Source organism: Pagrus pagrus, assembly GCF_965226575.1.
Source record: "Pagrus pagrus genome assembly, chromosome: 5".
In the NCBI taxonomy this organism is placed as follows: Eukaryota; Metazoa; Chordata; class Actinopteri; order Spariformes; family Sparidae; genus Pagrus; species Pagrus pagrus.
In genome coordinates, this window is record NC_140189.1 from 29174959 (window position 1) to 29197161 (window position 22203).

General features: G+C 39.6%; 3 protein-coding genes across 3 annotated transcripts; 2 read left to right on the forward strand and 1 right to left on the reverse strand.

The window, feature by feature from the left end:
* Positions 1-2501: 2501 nt before the first annotated feature.
* On the forward strand, positions 2502-6054 carry c1galt1c1 (C1GALT1-specific chaperone 1). Its single transcript, XM_084353176.1, has 2 exons — positions 2502-2624; positions 3917-6054. Exon 2 carries the CDS (start codon positions 3925-3927, stop codon positions 4876-4878), a length of 954 nt encoding a protein of 317 aa, XP_084209302.1. The 5' UTR covers positions 2502-2624; positions 3917-3924; the 3' UTR covers positions 4879-6054.
* A 540-nt stretch (positions 6055-6594) lies between these two features.
* Positions 6595-8491, reverse strand: mcts1 (MCTS1 re-initiation and release factor). The gene is made up of 6 exons (XM_084353177.1): positions 8297-8491; positions 7606-7758; positions 7424-7521; positions 7210-7343; positions 6960-7027; positions 6595-6868 (listed from the first exon to the last, which is right to left on the reverse strand). The coding sequence occupies exons 1-6, from the start codon at positions 8305-8307 to the stop codon at positions 6787-6789; spliced, it is 546 nt and encodes a 181-aa protein (XP_084209303.1). The 5' UTR covers positions 8308-8491; the 3' UTR covers positions 6595-6786.
* Positions 8492-9646: 1155 nt separating this feature from the next.
* On the forward strand, positions 9647-22151 carry cul4b (cullin 4B). Its single transcript, XM_084353622.1, has 20 exons — positions 9647-10685; positions 12484-12599; positions 12679-12782; positions 12895-12964; positions 14478-14551; positions 14637-14799; positions 15001-15090; positions 16765-16847; positions 16934-17001; positions 17093-17211; positions 17312-17504; positions 17617-17721; positions 17808-17918; positions 18038-18123; positions 18741-18848; positions 18957-19070; positions 19161-19266; positions 19375-19547; positions 19626-19778; positions 20845-22151. Exons 1-20 carry the CDS (start codon positions 10199-10201, stop codon positions 20938-20940), a joined length of 2619 nt encoding a protein of 872 aa, XP_084209748.1. The 5' UTR covers positions 9647-10198; the 3' UTR covers positions 20941-22151.
* Positions 22152-22203: the final 52 nt, after the last annotated feature.

Consider the following 22203-nt stretch of genomic DNA (forward strand, 5'->3'; position numbering starts at 1 on the left):
TCAGTTTAGTGTGTTTGCATGTCAACATTTGCTAAGTGGCACTTAACTCAAACTACAGTTGTTGGACAGATTCAGATTTTGACCTGATGATGGTGCACTTCCACTGCGGATGAGTTGCACATCCCCTGAGCCACTCTGCTGCCGTGGCTTTAAATGTTAACTATATGTAAAAAAGGAGTATTGGCTGAAGACAAGTGGCCGGCAAGGCCAAGGATACACAGATGTCAGACAGTCCTGGTGGCTTTTTATTATCACAGACTGGTTGTGTCCAAAATGTCACACCTGATATTGAGCTGAACACACAACATGTTTCCAAACATAATGTGTAAATAACTGCATTGAGAGTATTTTGGGAGAAATTAAAAAATATTTGAAAACTTGTTTCATAAAGGCTTGAAATGTAAAAGGAGACTCAAGAGTAATTGTTTCAGATAATATAAAAAAAATCAAAACAAGTTGAGCCACAGGGCTTTTTGTCAAACTTGAAAGGTCACTAATGCTCCTCAGATGAGTGTACGTGGTGCCGGGTGATTTATAAGGTTGTCTCCACATCGCTGACATTGCTGCTGAAAACAACAACGTTTGATACATCTGGCTGCTGAGCGGTCGACGAGAACAGGAGAGCTTTGGGTTTTAGAGTCGAGCAGTGACTCATGGAAAGAAACAATAACTGTCTAATAACTATCAATAACTACCAAAGTTAAACTTACATACAGGATAATGTTGATGTGTTACACAGACACAAACAAGTCGGCACGTTAAGTACACAAATCAGCATGTTAGTTACACAGACATAAAACAAGACATAAACTAAGATGTTTACAGTATTTACATGAAGTGTAAAGTAGCATTGTGACTTTAGTTGGTCCTGCATTCAAATTCAAAATGTATCAAAGGTAAAAGTTCTGCAGGAAAATGACCCCTGGCTGTGAATAACAACATTACATCAATAAAATGTTAACAATGATGCCACACTGTGTACGCAAATGAGCTTTTTACTGCTGTAGGCCTTTCTGATTTAGTAAGAGGCAATCTATCTGTGTTAAAATGCTTTAGTACAGGTAAAGGTAGAGTACAAGTACCTCAGAATTGTACAGTAAATGCACTTAGTTAATTAGTAACCTTAAGATTTGACCTGGTGAAGGCAAGAAGACTACATTCATCACAGTATCATTTGTCAGGTTGACACAAATGTAGGTCAATAACTTCCGTGTTTCCTCTCACTTCTGAAACCAAAGTGTGTAACAGGTCGGCCTCGGTCTTATCTGATTTTGGAGGCAGCTCTGGGCCATTTTCCTAAACAAACGTTGTTGAACCAGTTGCACGTGAAACCAGGAAGCATGCTTTGATTAAAATACAAGTTTGAATGGTTTGCCTCAGCCAATTTCTGCCTCTTTTTTTGTAAACAATTAATCAATAATGAAAAATTGGGGATGGTTAGTGTTCAGTAGATTGACTAACCAATTTCATTAGAAATTCAGTTAAAGGGTTTTTTCACACAATTGCAACAGATGCAACAAGTCTTTGTGAATTCTTGTCAAAAACTTCTAAAATGTTAGAAAATAACATACACATACACAACACTTAAGTTCAGTCTTGATCATAGGGATATAAAGGTCCAATTTTTACAACTCATGCCAACCAGAATCACAAAGAATGTCTCAAAATGCACAATATTCATCCAAGCAAACAAACATTTTATAATAATAAGATGAGTTTTAATACTTTTGGGAAAGCAGGTCATTCTGAGATGTTTGGAGGGGCAAAATGTCTGAAAATTGATTAGACCACATTATTCCACAACTCATTGACTTTATGAATACACATCAGTGAAAGCTTAATAACTTTTTTTTAAATCTTTTTTTTTCGGGTCTTTTGGACGTGTGTACATTATTGCATTTAAATGGTAGAAAAACATGGTTTTTAACTCAAAATATGGTACTTTCCTTACATGACTGTGGGGACAAATAGTTCTGTGGTGGTTGAAATGTTGAATAATTGATTAATAAACAAAATGATGGTCCAAGAGGCAGTAATTGTTTAGATAACCTGTTGTTTCATTATAAAATATGAATAGTGTATTTTTCTGTAAAGGCTAGGGACAAAATATATATATAATAATAATAATAACTTTATTTATATACCACTTTTCTAAACAAGGTTGCAAAGGGCTTCACAGAAGACAAAAAAACAACAGATAAAACAATAAAAATCGAGACAAAACAACAGAAAATTATGAAACATCATGGGATAAAACAAGTAATAGTTAGAGTACAACGATAAGACAGTTATTACGTCATACGTCGAACCGGAAGTTGGAAAATGGGCGGGGATACGTACGGTGAATAAAAAAGGTTTAAAGAGAACATTTACATTTTCTATTTTAATCTTTAGTCTAAGTTATGGATTCATACGATTATTAATTTGAAACAATAATATAATACAAAATAATATAATATAAAACTATTCGGACGAGTCGTCACCGAGTCACGTGACTTGAGAAAGCGGAAGTGGGTGTGGAGTGTCAAACATTACTGAACTATTGACATATGTGGCTGTTAAATATCTTTCCTGGCTGTCGCTGGTAATCCGACCAAACAGGAAAAGCGGGAGCTGAAAGACAGGTGAAACAACACGACAGTAAATGCTTTTTATTTGTTGTATTTATGTTGCTAACAAGTCTGCTTCGAGTTAGCCGTGTAGTTTAACGTTACGAAGGAAGGAAGCTAACAGCTAACCTTAACAGTTGGTGGTTACTGTATTAAGCTTTAAATCCGTGGTTTAATGTAAAAGGTACGATAACGTTAATGCTAGCTGTTCAGAAAAGCTAGTTTAGCTAAATGCCGATGTTAAAAACAGCTCAACAGTTACTGGTTTTAGTCAAAGTCAGACCAACCAGCTGTTTTATCTCCCTGCAACAACATCAGTATTTGTTGAAGGTTTAGCTACACAGACTAAGATTAACACGTTTTGATGTGGTTTTAAATATGGCGTTAGCTAACGATTATACTCATTGTCGATTAATCTTTTAATTTTCGATTTTACATTACAAGGAAGTTGTCCTTGAGTTTTGTTAGACCTATAGTCTGGTGCACTAAGCATTTTTTGGAGAAAGATAGTTGATTTTTGAGTGTCATTCTCAAATACCTACAAATGAGACTCATTGCTGCACCTTTGAGCCAAAGCACTCTAGTGTCAGCTGGTACTTACTGTTGATTGGGTTAATCAACACTTTGTGTGTGTGTGTGTGTGTGTGTGTGTGTGTGTGTGTGTCACACCATGTACTCATAACAATATGTGTTATGTTTGAATAAGGGAGATATTGTGTACAGAGATGTGCGTCCAGCCAAGTCAAACATAAAGCCGGCCTGTAGAGATCACATAGCAGGATAGAAATGTGGCTTGCTTAATGTGATAAAAAGTCAGAGACTGCACAACCAGTTTTTGAAAAGCTGTTGTGCCTCTTTTTATAGGCCTAAGGGAGTTGACTGTAGTTCTGGCCTGGTACTTTTGTATTTTAATCTGTCCTGTAGAGCTGCAATGAGTAGTCAATTGAAGGACAGTTAGCCACCGCCTATTCTGATAATTGATTCATCGTTTTTCAAGCAAAACGGTTCTTAAACATGGCTACACCCAGCAGCTGCAGATTGTGTTTATGCTGGTAAAGGGAAAGTAATCAGAGATTGTCTGGTGCCAAGCTATGAAGTGCTTTTAAGTAAAGTAAAAGTAATGATGTAACAAGGTGGTGAAAAGTGTAAAGATATTGAAAAGAGAGTGATATCTCTTTTCTCAGTTTTTGTTAGTCATTTCTGATTTATGCCTGTTAGGAGACCATTACAGTCATTGTGACATAAGGAAATGAAAGCATTTTCAAATGTCTGTAAAGCTCAATTAATGCATTTTCTCTCCCATCCAGCTGCCAAAATGTTGTCCGAAGGAGGCTCTTTCATGAAGGGGATGATCATGGGAGGCCTCTTCTGCTTGGTGCTGTCGCTCCTTGGTAGTTTCAGCCCATACACAGAGCCTGGGACAGACGATCATCATCATCATCACGTCAAGGCCCCGAGTAAAGACGAGCTGACAAGCCTCTCTGAGAGTCAAATGCATGAGTTGAGCAATCAAGTCCGGGTCTCTTGCATCATCATGGTCCAGCCCAGGATTCTCGTATACTGGGCTGCTGCCATCGACACCTGGAGCAAACACTGTGATAAGGCTGTGTTTTACACCTCTGAATCCTCTAAGGCGCTCGAGGCGGTAGACCTGAAGGAGAAAGATGACTGGGCGAGGCTACGTAAAGCTCTGAAGCATGCTTATGACAACGCAGGAGACATGCGCTGGTTCTTTGTGGCACAAGGTACCACGTTTGCCATCATCGAGAACTTAAAATACCTGGTGCTCACAAAGGATCCCAGCGAGCCCTTCTACATGGGCAACGTCATGAAGTCAGGGGAGCTCGAGTATGTGGCGTATGATAGTGGCATTGTTCTGAGCTACGAAGCTCTGAAAAGGTTAGTGCATGTTTTCCAGGATCAAGAGAAATGTCCGGAAAGAGGACGTGCCCTGTGGAAGCTGAGTGAAGACAAGCAGCTGGCCGTGTGTCTCAAATATACAGGCGTGTTCGCAGAGAACGGAGAAGATGCACAAGGAAAGGGCCTGTTCAACAGCAAGAACGTGGACAGCCTGATATCAGAAAGCATGAAGGAAAACCCCAGTAATGTAGTGGAGGGCTGCTGCTCCGACTTGGCAGTCACGTTTAATGGGTTGTCCCCGACTCAAATGCAGGTTATGATGTTTGGAGTTTACAGACTTCGTCCTTTTGGCCACGATTTTCATGACTCGTTAGTGTTTCTCCCTCCTGAAGGTTCAAACAATGACTAGAGACTCATTCCTTCAAGCTGGATGGGACATTTTGAATTGTTTTGCTTCTATGATGGCAAACCTGACTTTGGGAAGGTGGTTTCTTATGCTGTTTGTAAAACTGGATCCTGGGTGGGAATAACACTTTTATGTAATTTGTACCTTTTGCACTCGGCACAATCAGCACCCCATTCCCTTGTGGTGTAGGTGAACACAGACCATGGGTGTGCCAGTCTTTTGAAAGGAGACAAAGCGGGGAAGTCAAATGTTTGACATGAGACTAGATTATCTGGAATTTTTGGTTATTGTAATATTGTTACGTATCTTAAATGTTTGTCTTTGTGGTCTTAAAGCTGCATTAGAGTTATTAGGTGATGCTGTTTCCTGAAAGTGAAAGTTTCTGAAATTATTTAACTGTGTGAAGTGCGTGGCAATTTTAGCCACAACATGAACAACTTTTTTTCTTTTCTTTTTTTTTTAATCTCTGAGAATAATTCATCCAACTGAATTAAAGATTAATCAATCAGTCAATCAATATTGCCTGAAATATGATGGCCTCGCCCAGATCTAAATTGAGGACATTTCTTGCCACGTTAATCTTGGTTACGCTCCACATATGAAGAATTGGCCTTCGCAGCTAAAATGGAAAAGATTATACCACAATGTTGACTTGTGTGTTAAGTACATTTTCTCTGTCACGCATTAAAAAAGACAAAAAAAATTTAACTTTTTCCACTGATATTTTAAAATCACACAGGCATCAGACTGACCACGAGTCCTTTTAAAAAATAAAAATAAAAGTGACTTTTGGATAAAAATAAATTACTTTCTGGTTAAATTTAATGTGCTTTTGGGCGCTGAATGATGCAACAAGGTGCGAGGATTAAGTGTGAAAATCATACGCACAGAAGAGAGCTGCTTGCTTTCCATGTGTTAATGGTGTGCAAACTGTGAATTACTTCTGGTAAAGGGAAATATTTGTACAGTTTAACGACTGCTTTGTTAAGATAAACATTTTTTATACAGAACTGTAAATGTATTATTTTGCAAGCAGACTGTGACCACCATTTTATACTTGGCCTTGATTATTGGTAACACTGGCAACCACGTTGTTGCATGTTGACACATACATAATGTATATTAATGTGTTGCTGCTGTCGGGTAGGAAAATAATAAAATATTGCAGTTCTAATTGAAGCCCTGGTACTGTTGAAATACGCAGAGATCAGATTATAACAAAGGTTATTACCAAAACAGGACATGAGGGACCAATTGCATCACTCTCATTGATACAAATAGTATGAACAAATTATTAGAAATGCCTAGTACAGGTATAAAAACACAGTTCAACAACACCATAAATTTCAAGTTGAATCAACACCACTTTAAAGATAGCGTTATAGCCTTCATGAAGGTGAGAGTTTTTGCAGGGCTGTTTTATTTATAGATAGCATTGTTTTTAGCCAAGTATACCTATAAAGAATGTCAACTGATTTTCACTGAGAGCAAAACCTTGTCAAGCAACAGTTTAACAGCTGGACACCTGACACCCTGCCACTCCTTCAGCCACTGTTTAAATATTCTTACATCCTGCACTGACGACAGACAGGCCACATTATTACTCCAGCTACACACACAGCAGGAAAACCAGGCAATCAAGGTTACCCTGAAGTGATTAATCCAACAATATTATCATGTTTACCATGAGCTTAAAATCACAGGCAACTGAGATTAAGGTTCAAAGCAAGATCTTTCTTTTATTTGTGCATAATGGCGATTGATTCAAAGCCTCCAGCAGGTTACACAGCTATAGCCGTAGGTGTAAACAGTTGACTAGCAGCTCATGCCTAACTGTCAAGAGCTCCACACTTTCCGGGGGGTGGGGGGTAGTGGCAGGTGCAGGGGCGGGCGTTGCAGGTGATGATGTCATCATTTATACGTCTTCATGTGCCACAGTCCATCATTCAGATAGTGAACGTTCTCAATACCAATTCCCTTGTTGACTTTTTCTCTGTTTGCAAAAGACAGATTAAGATCAGGCTTTAGTAAAACAGGAACAGAACAGATATGTTTGCTTCTGTAAAATGTAAATTAAATCTTACATGCTGTCTGCAGACATCTTCATAACACCAACGCAAAGTGCATGTTGTTTCCCCTCCGCCATTATGGCCTGCATTCAGTTGTTAAGGATGAACTTGACTGTGATGATTTAAAATGCAGGAGGAAAGGTGACATTTTCATTTTAAAGTTGGAAAAATATTTACATCTATAGCAGCGGACAATTTCACGAATGCATTTTATAGTCTGAACACCTAACAACGTGCATGTGCAGCATCACGTATAAAAGGATACAACTACTGTGTCAGCTCCAGCCGGGTACAGTTTAGCGCCTGGTGACGTCAGCCCGGGGCACATGATGTTGGCTCCACTTAAGACAAATTTAATGGCCCCTTTGTCCACTTGCTGGTGTGGAAGAATGAAAGGATCTACATAAAGAAAAAGAAACCTCTCATCAGGCTGAGATCATTCAGACACAACCATCACAGCTGGCATTAGAAGATCTTACATTTATGCAACAGTCTGAGAGTTGGGTAGAACGGTCCTTCTCTCTGTCTGAAGAAGAGCAGTTCTCCATTCACTGTCAGGATTTCAATGTGTTCATGGCTGTGGGGAGAATAATAGAAATGTAAACTGGTGAAGACATTCTGCTATACTGGAAAACGTGAGAAGAAAATTGACAAGTCATACCACTTCACTATTTTGACAGGGTCCTTTTTTGGCATGATATGATTGAGCCATGACTCGATGTCAGGAAACTGTTCCAACAGCTGATTTTTGATGCCCTTGATCACTGATGTTTTCAGCTGGATACAGTTGGACACATTTTCCTTCTCATCAAATCTGAAACAGGAAAAGGAAATGTTTGTGTTTTGTGATATACATGTGTAGCCAGAAATCAACAAGCTTTTTCAGCACATCTTCCACAATGAGGCACACTGACACTGGCAGTAAACAATGCTGGTTTGGTTCCAGTGTCACCCAATACCCATAATATATGCAGATATACTATACATAATTATCAATTTAATTTCTAAACACTTTAAAGTGAAAATATGCTCAGCTTGGATGTCCCTAACTGTCTGACGATGACACGACTTGATTTTGGAACAGTTTACGTCTTCTTCACAAACGTGAATCACTTGTTAACTTTAGATCACAAAGCACAGACAAATGTAAATATCTTTCCGTCCGGACAGAGACCCGATCTAATATAATAACACATTATCTCACAATATATCATAAATCATGTCTCCATGTCTCATGAATTGAACATGAGCCTACAAACAAACTCGCTGGACGCGATTGCTAATCAGTTAGCTGTAGCTAGCTAGTTCTGGTTAAGCTAACGGTTGCAACATGGAAACATTCAGCAACGTACTTTTTAAACATCCTCGTTGGTCGCGTTCCTCTATTGTGTCAAATCTTGTCCGGACTTACTGCACCAGGTCGGGGTATGGTAAACACAAGAAAATATCAACATACAATTCATCTATGTAGTAATTCTCTGTCAGTTCCACGCCTGTTTCGCAGTGGACGGGCAGTGGCGTACGGGTTGCGTCACTTTACGACGGTTGATAACGTTACACGGCAGGTCAGGTCGAATTGAGCTTCCGTCCTCTCCTGTCACCTAGGTAACTTCTGTAAGTGCGCTCACACAGCTCAAACTCACTAAAGGGGTACACCAAAACTTCCTTGTGGATGAAAAACACAATACTTCTGAGTTTGTCTTTAACTAATTTGTTATTACATTTTAGTTTTACAGGGTTTAAGATAATATCCATTCATATCTAGACAACTGTTAGTCATTCACATTTTTAAACTGTATCATGTTCAAGCCAGAATTATCTTCATAGAAAGCAGGTTTCAATTTAACAATTCAACACAAAGACAGCACAAGATAAAACTAAACTAAATAAATGTACATATTAAAAAACAAAAACAAATATAGGCTTTGAAGAAGCTGATGAAGACAAACTATAACTTGAGACAAACATATCACCTTAAAACTGCACCTTATCCCTTTGCACCTTATGCTCCACTTCACCTCAGTATTTTATTCTATTTTATAACTACTTAAGCATTTTATTGTATATAGTACTGTATTGTTTTTTGTATATTGTATACAGTACTTTATTGTTTTTTGTATATTGTATATAGTACTTTATTGTTTCTATATTTACCCTTGTATTTTGATTGTATTTGTACTTGAATGTACTAGCTGCTATGATAACATAATTTCCCCTTGGGGATTAATAAAGCTATCTATCTATCTATCTATCTATCTATCATATGATGAAGAATGGAAGATGTCTGGAAAAAAGTCACCAGGATAGTAAATCTCCAAAAATTACACAGAAGCCCACCTCATGATGTCATGGTTTATTTTTCCAAAAAGCAAACAAAGAACAAATGAATCCTGCAAGTCTCTCCTGCCCCCACCCAGGTGCACCCATACCCTTCTACCTATATAACCCAGGGTGCCCACAGTGTTACCCAATCAAAACTAAACATTTACTAGACAAACTGAAACATGCTGACCAAGGAAATAATTAAACTAAATAAATAACTAGCAAAAGAAAATGCTATCAAACTCTTACCTAAATAAAACAAACAAAGAAAATCTAAAAAACAAAACAGAGCTCTTAATGTAAGTTTGGTAAAGTCATGCCAGTACTGACTCCAGCGCCCCTTCCTGTGTCCATGACGTTGACGTGGCGCCATCTTGTGCCCAGGACGGTTACAACATAATAGTCGGCGTACAAAAAAAAAAACACGCTTGTGCAAAAAGTACTTTTGTACAAAGTACTTCCGGTGAGGTCACCGACTAGCTTTTATGAGCGAAATTTCTCCCGTGTTAAGCAGCGTCCGTGCTAATATGATGTGAGCCTGGTTTCTGCCGCCATCGCTACATTTCTCCTGTAAATAATTGTGTTTAACGGCCGCTGCGCTGCACCGCTCTCCCTGAACGACTGGCACAACGCGGCTAGACAAGCGAGGCAAAAAGAGGAAGCAATAGCCGACCATCTTTCTTCTTCTGCCAGCAATAACAAGAAAGAGACACGGCTAAGATTCAAGTGGAGCTGAGTAGTTTACAATTTATTGTGTGTTTTGTACCGGATAAAGGACTTGTGGGAAACCCCCCTCTCCGTGTTCAGCTAGCTAACAGCTCTCGGACACTGAGCTCACTCTCCCCCCTCTCTCTCTCTCTCTCCCCACACGGCAAGCCTGGAAGTTTCGGATCAGAAGACTGGCTGTTAAGAATTAGTATTCCCGTTTTTTCATGTTTCCAACAGGTTTATCTTCCCCTAACCCCCCACCACCGCCAACCCAGGAGGCTAGACCAGCGGCTACTGATGTCAAAACCGAAAGCGGCAACATCACATCTCCGAAGAAGAGGAAAATAAACGGCTCAGAGAGGGAAGACACTACTGACACGATCTCCTCTTCGCCTCCCAAGACCCTGAATTCCTCCTCCTCCTCCTCCTCCTCTTCTTCCTCCTCCTCCTCCTCCTCCTCCTGCTCTCCCACTCCGCTGCACATCCAGAAGAAGTTGAGGTTTGAGGATTCGGTGGATTTCATTGGGCTGGATGTGAAAATGGCTGAGGAGGCTGCTGCTGCTTCGTGCTCCAATAACAAAAGCAAAGCCGTGTTCCTGGCCGGTGGCGTGGGGCACCATGCAAACGGACTGACGAAAACCGCAGGCTCCGGCACCTTTTCCAACAGTAAACCCGGTGCTGCCAAGAAACTAGTCATCAAGAACTTCAAAGGTAGCAGACAACACTGGTGGATGAATGTCATTAAAGCCCCCCCAGAGCATCCATTGACAGCGATGTACAACTTAAAGTCAACCGCTAACAAGTCCTCATGCTCTGTGATTGTTTGGATACATTGTTAGGAGGAGTGTTAACTTGCTCCTAAAGGCTGCATTACTGCTTAAAAGCTTAAATATTATAAACTGAGCTGAGTGAGTGAACCATGGGTCCTTCTGTCAGTGACACTGATGTTAGGGGTTGACCCATATGTTTGTTTCCCATACCGATTATTGATAAACCGATAATCGAACCGATATTTACGGGACGCGTAAAAATCTTAGTCTCAAAGTTGAGAATAACCAGTGCAAGAAAGTAAGTAGCAAGTTTCTGCAACCTTTGTCCATTTGTTGATCACTTTAGCTACTAGATCTGCTATTGCTCGTGACATCAGATGGTGTCGTGGCCACCGAGACACAAAAAAACAGATACCGATAATCTGAAAAATACTGAATATCTGCCCCGATAATCGGCCAGACCAATAATCGGTCTACCCCTAATTGATATTGCTCAGAAATGTGTTAAAAATGTCATAAATCATGACAAAATTACACATTTCTTTGATTAGTCGCCTTGGTAACAGTGATGTGCCAATATAGGGATGACTTTCAGGTCAGTCAGAGGAAATTTAGGTATCAATATTAGAAACTATCAGTAAAGTAGAGGCACTCTTTGCTCTTAACAGCTAAAACTGGCAAATAAGTACAAAAAATTCTGATCATAAAGTGCTAATAAGACTAGATAGACTTTTGTGAAGTCGTGTTGTGGTGATTTGAAGTAGGGCTGCAGCAAACTATCTGGTGATTATTATCACATTCACATTCAGATTGTTGACAACTAATGGATCAATCGTTGCAGCTGTAGATTTGATCTCTTGATGTTGTCTTCCTTAAATTTCTGGATTAGTTGATGACTTACAAGTCAATCATTGTTTTTCAAAAGACCAAAATGACGTCCGCAATTGTCTCGTTTTGTCCATTAAACCCAAAATATTCAATTTACTGTCAAAGAGAAGTAAATAAACCAAAAAGAAAATCACATTTAAGAAGCTGGAATTTTCTGTAAAAAACACTCAAATGACGAATTGATTAAAAAATAGTCGTGGATTGATTTAATAGCTGACAGCTAGTCGATGAATCATCTGTCGCCCTCAAACTTCTGTTGTACAAATGGTAGATTGTGACGAAGCATGATGAGCAAAACTGACAAAATTAGTTATTAAAGTAATTAAAAAGAATTGATCCTGGTTGAGCTCGCTTTGAACATTAGTTTGATTATTTAATAGGTAATTTAGCAGTTTTGGACAATATCCAGATTCTTCTTATTATTATTGTGATGCTGATTTCAGCCATATTTACCTTCCTTTTCTGATCGGATACATTTATTGAGAACTAGATCTCCATATCAAGAAAGGCATGAGAACAAGAACATTTTTTGTTACCAAACAACAAAATATTTAAGGTAAAACAACCAGCAATCAAGCAACAAATAGTTAATAGAAACTGTACAAAGTCATAAGAACACATGACGTAGTAAAACTTCTCCTCGAAGAATAAAATAATGTAGTTTGAGCACAGTTGTCATTCATTAAAAGATCATATCTTTATACTAAAGTAAGCAAAATCTTTATCCCTGTGCTTTAAGTAGAAACAGACACAGTTGTTTTGAAATAGCACTGGTGACACAGCATAATGTTGAGGTCCACTGTCTGTCGTTCAGTGTTATCAGAGCAGTTTGTCTTTTGTTTTGAACACAGAAAAACCCAAATTGCCTGAGAACTACACGCAGGAGACCTGGCAGAAGCTAAAGGAGGCGGTGGAGGCCATTCAGAACAGCACTTCAATCAAGTACAATCTAGAGGAGCTCTACCAGGTACCACTGCAGGCCTGTTGACTTCTCTCCACTGATACAGACAGAGCCCCTTTCTGACGCTTCGTTTCTGTCCCCTCAGGCTGTTGAGAACCTGTGCTCCCATAAGATATCTGCCAAGCTTTACAAACAGCTGAGGGCCGTGTGTGAAGACCACATCAAGGCACAGATCGATCAATTCAGAGAATATCCTTTGCCGTTTCTATTTATCTTTCATTTCCCGTTTGTCATAAATGTTATCATATTACAGTAAATAGGTTGAATGAAAGCCAACGATTTGCCTTAACATTGTTCCTACGGACGCCCTGGACAGTGTGCTTTTCCTAAAGAAAATTGACAAGTGCTGGCAAGATCACTGCAGACAAATGGTGAGTTTTATAACCTTATTAACTCGGTTAGTTGTTGTCTTGTCTGATGAAAGTCTGCTAACATAACCTCACTTCCATGCATTTTGTTTATAATCAAAGTTTAATGTTCAAAGGGGAATTCCACTGATTTGTTGTTGGATTTATTTGAGACATGTTATAAAAAGATCTATAGTTAAGCCTGATTTATGGCTGGACACTCGACATTTTGGCTGAGTGCCACTTTTATAGAAATTACACATATTTAGACAAAAAAAAAATAGAGCCTGACTGATCTATTCATTGGCTGATATTATCGGCTGATGATTGATGAATATCTTGCGTGTATGTCGATATGAAAACCTTTTTAGAGAGATCATAATATAGAAAAAGATGCTTGGGGTAATTCATAATCATTAAATATCAATGACATTTACTCAGTTGTCTCTGTTGGCATTAGACAACCTGAGAATGAGGCTCACATGGCTACATGGTGTTGCTTCAATATGCACACACACTGGCTCGCCTCGCCTCTTTCTGTTCCCCTCTCCCTGTATGTGTCTGCTCTGTTGATTTTCTTTGTCAGCAGTATGTTTTATAAAGTCGTCCAAAGAAAACACACCTCACGTTTAGGATGTTTTCACCCTCGATTCTGTTTTTATCAACTGCAGATGAGCCACGTGTGGAGAAAGCCTGTTGTTAATTATGTAGCTGATCAAAACTATCGAAACGAGCGTGGTACGGCTACGGAGACGAATAAAACCTAAAATAAGTTTTAAAAAAAAGTAAAAATGCTAAAGTCTGTGTGGAAAACAATGAGGGATCATTGCAAAAGTATCTGTTTACTGGCCAAAATATCAAGAACAGAATTTCTATGCCCCCTAATTAAGGCATTAATCCCAAAAATCAAGTATTGGTCGGGCTCTTTAAAAAAAAAAGTGATGTGCACCTGGAGTGTTTTGTTATGTTGTGGATAACATCGTATTTTGTCGGACAATTTAACTGGGTACCTTTCTGTTGAGTGACACTCATCAAAAGTATCGAGCACCCGACCATAAATCAGGCTTTCCTCTGAATTTTAACCTCTTCGTATGGTTCAGGCATGTTGTAATAATGAAGCTCAGTAGCGTCTGTATTGGTCTCATCCTCCCTGGTTAAAAAACAGTTGTGCAAATATCACCATCTTATGCATATGCAAGAGCTCCCCATCTGTAAACACCACAAAGAAGAACATCAAACCTCAAAACAAATGTCAGTCTCAACAGAAAAGGTCACTGTCTGTGTGGAAATGTGGATTGTAGTTCCAATCTGTCAGCTTGTCATCTGGGACCAACAAAGATGACGGTGATATTTGGGATGGAAAGTAGTTGAAAGTCTCAAACCCAATTCAAGATGGTGATTATTTCCTCCGACATCACAAAGCTGTTTCACAGCCTGAGAAGGAGTGCCTCTTTGATCTTAATCCAACAAGGAAATGGTTAAACAAAATGTCATTAGTTTTTGCTTCTAACCGTGAGTGTTTGTCATTGTTCCACAGATCATGATTAGAAGTATATTTTTGTTTTTGGACCGCACCTACGTTTTACAAAATTCAATGCTGCCATCAATCTGGTGAGTGATCACTGTTGTCAAAGGTTCTGCAAATGGTGTGATTTCTGTTAAAAGTGTGTGTTGAAGGAGCTGCTCTTGTCTGCAGGGACATGGGTCTGGAGCTGTTCAGGTTCTACATCATCAGTGATCTGAAGGTCCAGAGTAAAACCATCGACGGGATCCTTCTGCTCGTCGAGAGGGAGCGAAACGGGGAGGCGATAGACCGCAGTCTTCTGAGGAGCCTGCTGAGCATGCTCTCTGACCTGCAGGTGACTGACCGTTAATATTTTAATTACGATCCGCGCGTAAATCTGTATTTGAATGCCTGGATCTCTTCATCACCTCATGAGAACTGTGGTTTTGGCAGCTGTGTTGTCTGAGACTGTGACCTGCTCAGGGGTGTGATGAGTTGTCAGTTTCCTGTTGACAAATGACTTTAATGAAACTTGTGTTCTCTCCGCCCCTGACAGATTTATCAAGACTCCTTTGAGCATCGCTTTCTGGAGGAAACTAATCGCCTGTATGCTGCAGAGGGACAGAGGCTGATGCAAGAGAGAGAGGTGATTTATGTGACCCTCATACTCGGGGCCAGTTTTGTTGTATTTTTCTCTTTTCACTGAATAGCTGGCCAAATATGAACAACTACACTGTGTCTGCGTCCAAGGTCTGTACTGGAATGTCTTGGCGCAAACATTGACGCATCTAAAGCATGAATTGCAACATCAGGTCCTGATTTTAGTACCTCAGAACGACACAGACTCTCACAGTTTAAACAGTGATCAAACACACAGCAGTTCAAACTAAACAACATCCGTCATAGAAGCTCAACAACACCAACATATCCATAGCTTCATGTGATCAGAATGCAGGACAGCAACAATAAAAGGTGTTTTTTTTTTTTGTCTCAGCTATAAAAGCTTTTGCTCGATGAAGACAACAAGTATATCAGCTTTGTTCACATGCTGACACATTGGATTCAGACATTGTTTCACTCTTTATCGCTCAGCTCAGAGTTTGAGGTTCTCAACACTTTTGTGTGCGGTGAATGAGAATGTGAAATTGGTGTTTATTTATGAGATAAGCCACAGTAGTAGAAGTTCAACTCTACATGAAAACACTGTATTATACACAAAATCAAGATTTAGCTTTTGAAATAAATGTCTCCTTGAATCATGATGGTAATGTTTTATAACAACACAACACAGGGGCTCCTGTATTGAGATTAGTTTAGCCTTTCGCTAGCTGAGTTACTGTCATCTTCTGCATCTTCATCTCAGATTGTTTGACTCAGGAGAAAAATAAAACATTACTGAAGTAAAGCCTGTCCTGTCTCATCATACCACCGCAAGCTCCCAGTCCGGACCACTAACTGCATGGCTCACTGAGCTAAATAGCTAATGGAAGCCCCAGTAAGCAGCAGTTAGCAGTTACTCTGGTGGTTACTTCTTTCTGTTTGGAGTGACGTTGCTTCGACAGGTGGCCAAATTCTTACATATCGCACCTTGAAACAAAGTTAGGACATTCTGCAGCTCATTTACATTTATCAGACTGTTATAACGACGGCTTGAATTATATATTGGCTAATTGCTTTTCCTTGTTTCATTCTGTGCTTCAATTCTCACACTGAAATTAAATGTGACACTGTATCCCCCAGGCTGTTGTCATTGTAAAGGTTGCATAAACTCCAGTTCCTCTCCAGGCTTTTACACTCAGTCGGCAGTTTATAAATCTGACCTTCAGGGAGGTTACAGTGTTAAGTTTTTGTCTAAATTTTTTTTGACAGGTGTCTGATAGTAGGTTACATAACAGAAACACCCTTCTGTATAATGTAATACAGTTTAACAGTCTACATCCTCTTAAGTGACCATACAGTTGAATAAACACCAGTTGTGTAGGACCGCATTAGTTTCAGCTAGAGGTACCTAATACGCTGGCAGCTGAGTGTATACTGTGTACCATGACCTCGAGTATTTTAGGGCTGTTAACCCTGAACTTATAAACTTTGAACACATTTTATCGGAGAGCTCAAGTTGGTTTGTGGTTATCTTCATTTATTTTACTTGAATTGTCTCTTTTATTTATTTTATATTAGAATTTGTTTTATCTATTGTATTCTGGTCCCATTATTGCCTTTGGCTATCTACTAGTACTTCATATTTTCGGTCGTTAATATTAAAAGATCACAATATGGTATCAAGTTCATTATCACTGATTTCCCCCCTTTTATTTTGTAGGTACCAGAATATCTCCATCATGTCAACAAACGCTTGGAGGAGGAGGCAGACAGAGTCATCACATATCTAGACCAGAGCACACAGTGAGTGTTAAACTGTAGTGTCCAGTTTGTAACTCAGCGCTCTCAAAGACTGGATTTGTAACCTGAGCTGTTTTCTCCCCGCTCAGAAAACCTCTCATCGCTACTGTGGAGAAGCAGCTGCTGGGTGAACATCTCACAGCTACTCTGCAGAAAGGTACAAAACAGTTCTTGACTTAAACGTTTGTCTTGTAAAAATGAAGCAGCCAGAGTTCTGACGTCTGACTTCCTGTTGTTGGATCTTCCAGGGTTGACTCACCTGCTGGATGAGAACAGAATTCAGGATCTGTCTCTTCTGTATCAGCTCTTCAGTCGAGTGCGAGGTGGCGTTCAGGTCCTCCTGCAACACTGGATAGAGTACATAAAGGTATGATAACAGTCACAGAAATCTGAAGATGATCCACGGTGATTTACTCTACATATTCTGTTGCTAACTGTTTTTCATTGTCTTAAAAATCGACGTCTAGGCTTTTGGAAGTACAATCGTAATCAATCCAGAAAAAGACAAAACAATGGTGCAAGAGTTGCTGGACTTTAAAGACAAGGTGGATCACATCATCGACATCTGCTTCATGAAAAACGAGAAGTTTGTCAACGCCATGAAGGAGGCTTTCGAAACGTTCATCAACAAACGGCCAAATAAACCAGCAGAGCTCATAGGTCCGTAGCATTTCTCCCATTCATAACTGCAGTTGCACTTTCTGCTAATAAGCATAAAAAGTTATATGATCATAATCATGAAATAACATTTTCTATAAATATACTTTTATAGCAAAACACGTGGATTCGAAGCTAAGAGCAGGAAACAAGGAGGCGACAGATGAAGAACTGGAGAAGATGCTGGATAAGATCATGATTATCTTTAGATTCATCTATGGTAATATAAACTATCACACCTGTTTCGGTTCAGGATTTTCTCTCCTGTGTGCTTGTTCTTCATGTATTGATGTCTTGTCCTCGCAGGAAAAGATGTTTTTGAGGCCTTTTACAAGAAGGATCTGGCCAAGAGGTTGCTGGTTGGAAAAAGCGCCTCTGTGGATGCTGAAAAATCAATGCTGTCGAAGCTGAAACACGGTCAGTTTAATCCATCACAGTGTCACTTCTCGACACACACTCGATGTAAAATGAATGACGGAGAGGAAATCTCGACCCTGAACGCACGTTGACTCGTGACCTTTTTGGTGTTTCTTCAGAATGCGGAGCAGCGTTCACAAGCAAACTGGAGGGGATGTTCAAGGATATGGAGCTTTCGAAAGACATCATGGTGCAGTTCAAACAGGTGAGAACAGCAACAGTGGCTTCAGCTGTAAGAATATCCATGTGACATGAGTTTTATACTTATTTTATAATTGTTATGATGAGCCAAGAGTCTTATATTAATCAGTGTTTACCTCTGATTTATAATAACTTTGTACTAAGTTGTGAGGAGAGAGGAAACGACAGAAGTCAGGTTCACTTCATTATGAGTGCTTATTGTTTAAGCAGAGAGGATCTCTGTTAGTACAGCTTTAATTTTTTTTTTGTTCTGGGAGACGGATCTGTCCATAAAGTAACTTTATTTTTGTCTTATGGGGGCAGAAGTGTGCCAGTTAAAGAAAAAGAAACGATGATCTATATATTCCCATAGTAAGTCATAATTATTGCATCGAAAGTCAAAATTATTAGATCAATTTTGACTTTTTGAGTCATAATTATGATTTACTATGGGATTTTGCTCATCAAGCTTAGTTTTCATCTGTATTATCCAGACTGGGCCTCATGGATCATATATCTTCAATTCACTGGCACCTGATATATAATCACCAACACAGCCTCCTATAGTGATGACCTGACTCCATACATTAGTGCAGGAGGTGGCAGGAGGATATCTCATGTGTCTTGTTTGTGTTTTTATAGTATATGCAGTGCCAAAACATTCCTGGCAACATTGAGCTGACGGTGAACATCCTCACGATGGGTTACTGGCCAACGTACGTCCCGATGGAAGTGCACCTTCCTGCCGAGGTTAGTGCCGAGCAAATATTGAGATTTCAGAGCGTGCTCTTTTTCTAACCTGCCGTGCTGTAAACCTACCGAGCGTTGCTTTGTAATGACTCTGTTATCTTTGTCCAGATGGTGCGACTGCAAGAGATCTTCAAGACCTTCTACCTGGGCAAACACAGCGGCAGGAAGCTGCAGTGGCAGTCAACACTTGGCCACTGTGTGTTAAAAGCTGAATTTAAAGAGGTAGATGACCAGTTTCTAAGAGTGCTCAGGTGTGTTTTGCTCACTCATGAAGCTTAATTATAATCGTTACTTTGATTTTTCTTACAAAAGGGCAAGAAGGAGCTGCAGGTGTCACTTTTCCAAACACTTGTGCTACTGATGTTTAACGAAGGAGAGGAGTTCACCCTGGAGGAGATCAAACTGGCAACAGGAATAGGTCTGTATGATCACTGGAAGTAGGTTTAAGAAGAAATCAGGATTGTCAGGTGCTCATAATGCAGTACCACTGATGTAAAACACCGTCTGTGTGTCTGTGTGTCTACAGAGGACAGTGAACTTCGCCGGACACTGCAATCACTCGCTTGTGGAAAAGCACGCGTCCTCACCAAAATCCCAAAAAGCAAAGACGTGGAGGACGGAGACAAGTTTTCTTGCAATGACGACTTCAAACACAAGCTCTTTAGGATCAAAATAAACCAGATCCAGATGAAAGAAACGGTAAAAGTATTATCTTGTAGTAGATTCCTCACGTCCAGGCCTTGTGGGGATTTATTGTGACTAATTGTTTTCTCTCAGGTGGAGGAACAAGCCAGCACCACAGAACGGGTCTTTCAGGATCGTCAGTATCAGATTGATGCTGCCATCGTGCGGATCATGAAGATGAGGAAGACTCTGAGCCATAATCTCTTGATGTCCGAAGTGTACAACCAGCTCAAGTTCCCCGTCAAGGTGATTAGCCCAACACTGAATACACTGAAGAAGTCATATATTGTCTTTGGTTTACGCCCCACTTTATTTTGAATCGGGGGAATTTTAGTATTTTAAATTATTGATTGTTTCAACCTCAAAATCTGTTGTTGTGTCACCATCCATCTATTTAATGTGTGTGCTTTATCCTGTGCAGGGTCACAGGGGTTATTTAACATTTATACTGTGTGAATTATAGAAACATTTTAGGATTACAGGCCGACAGATACAGAAATTAAGAACACAAAATGTATTTTGTGGGAGTCTTAACAGTTTAAGTGTTTTTCCTTTGTGTTTATAAATACACTTAGACATACAGCAGGGTCAAAAAGACTGAGACCACTCGTTAAAATACTTCTACTACAAATTAAACACTATTATTTTAATTATAAATGATGATATCAGTGTAAAAAGCTGTAGTAATTCGTACGTGTCTCCCGTTTGCTTTGATGACAGCGTGCACTTTAGCTGGCGTGGACTCCACAAGTTCTGTGACATAACAAGAAGCTTTGTCGAATCATGCCGGGATAACATGAGTCAGCAGAAAACTTGTGGAGTCCGTGCCAGCTTAAAATTCATTCTGCAACTTTTAACTCCAAATTGATGAGCTGATATAAACATCGTAATGAAAAACAAACGCACAATAGAAGTAATGTAACGATTCTCAGATGTTTTGACTCTGTATCTTTTACTCATTGGCCTACAAACGTCGGTATTAAGCTTGTTCTAGTTTTAATTAAATAACCTGTTGTTCAGGTAAACAGTCTCAGTCAACGAGGCTGTTGTGGGTGTTATTTTATAGAAGCACTGTCACTGCTAACCCGTTACTCATTCCATCAGCTGACAGCACTGTCGGAGAGTTAAATTAAAGTGGATCTAAAACAGGTCTGCCAGGATAATATCTGAACTGGGGAAGTAACACGGCTCACATGAATCAGCTCTTCGCTGCGATTTCCTCGCCACACCTCAGAGTATAAAAATAACCAGAAATGCCGCCGCGTGCCTCACGTGTTGACCTCCACCTCCTCTCTGCCATCTTCTCTTTCAGCCTGCTGACTTGAAGAAGAGGATAGAGTCTCTTATCGACAGGGACTATATGGAGCGTGACAAGGAGAACTCCAACCAGTACAACTACGTGGCTTAGCAAGAGGGAAAAAAAGTGACAGAGGAAAAAGAGATGCAGATGGTCTCAGTCAGGCTGAGGGGGGATCGCTCTCTAAATCTTTTTTGCTCCAGTGGACGTTAACCATTATCATCTTCAACCCAGCGACCGACAAGTGAATGGATACTGCTCCACAGGATTTTTATGTCAGGGGTCTTGTGATCCTGTGGACTGCATGCCCATTTAAAAAGAGAATATTGTCCATGTTTCTCGGTGCCTCTGAGAGAGTTGGGCTACGGCGGACAAACAAAGAAGACACACAGATGTTGCTCCGTTTTGCTCTTTTTTTTTTTTTTTCAAATGGAGAGGAAAAATATTTATTTTCAAACTTAGATTTTTTTTGTCCAGTTTGAATCAATATGCTCTTTGTTATCAAGTGACTTTTTTTTTTTTTTTTTTCCTTTTTTGTTCACTCGGTATCCCAAGCAAATGCTGACACACTTAACAATGCTCTAAATGTACCACACGTTGGAAAGAAAAGGAATCGAAAATAATTAAACTGATGCTTGTTTTTCTTCAGTCAGTGTCAAATGTGGGACTATTGGACTTTACATTCGTGGCGGGGAATTGACTATTTTGGGGCGGGGGGGATACCTGTGTCAAACGTGTGATCCTGCAGCAGAGTTTTACAACTTTTAAAGGCCTTGTAGCCGTCTGATAAAGCTGTGATTATGAACACACGATAGCGTTCGAAGCAGAGTTTGTGCCAAAAACAAAAAAAAATGGAGCACTTCTTTTGTTATAGGATATATTCAAGCTGCTAAAAAAAAACAAAAAACAGTTGTACAAGTATATGCATTTAAGTTTCTCGTTTATTCTGTCTTTGTATGTTTTTGTACATACTTAACACAAAAAAAGTGACATTTCAACTTGCTCTCATCTGACAGTCAACTGCTTTTTAGGCTTTTTGTTAACCCTTAGAAAGTAAAATACTAAAAGCACAACCACACCAGAGCCCATTTCCACATCTTCCTTGGTGTCACACCAAACACACATACACTATATATTTTTTTTTTTGTATGTCTCCCTGTGAGGCTTTGCAGGCCTTGCTGGAAAAAAGTGTGTGTGTTGGGGGGGGGAATGGGAGTGGATTGCCTCAACATGAGGACAAATGTTGATTGATTAGACATGCCCTTGTTTGTATGAGTCTGTTAGATTTATTGCTACAGATTAAAATAACTGTTTCAATCGGGTTTTCTTTTATTAATCTCTGATTCCCAAACACATGAAACACCGGACATGCTT

Coding starts and splice junctions, on each gene's coding strand:
- c1galt1c1 (XM_084353176.1), top strand. CDS start 3,925: ATGTTGTCCGAAGGAGGCTCTTTCATGAAGGGGATGATCATGGGAGGC.
- mcts1 (XM_084353177.1), bottom strand. Junction 7,344..7,423: donor TCTCAGACTGTTGCATAAAT/GTAAGATCTTCT, acceptor TTCTTTATGTAG/ATCCTTTCATTCTTCCACAC. Junction 7,028..7,209: donor CTGGAGCTGACACAGTAGTT/GTATCCTTTTAT, acceptor AACTGAATGCAG/GCCATAATGGCGGAGGGGAA.
- cul4b (XM_084353622.1), top strand. CDS start 10,199: ATGTTTCCAACAGGTTTATCTTCCCCTAACCCCCCACCACCGCCAACC. Junction 14,552..14,636: donor TCAATGCTGCCATCAATCTG/GTGAGTGATCAC, acceptor TCTTGTCTGCAG/GGACATGGGTCTGGAGCTGT. Junction 18,124..18,740: donor TCATGGTGCAGTTCAAACAG/GTGAGAACAGCA, acceptor GTGTTTTTATAG/TATATGCAGTGCCAAAACAT.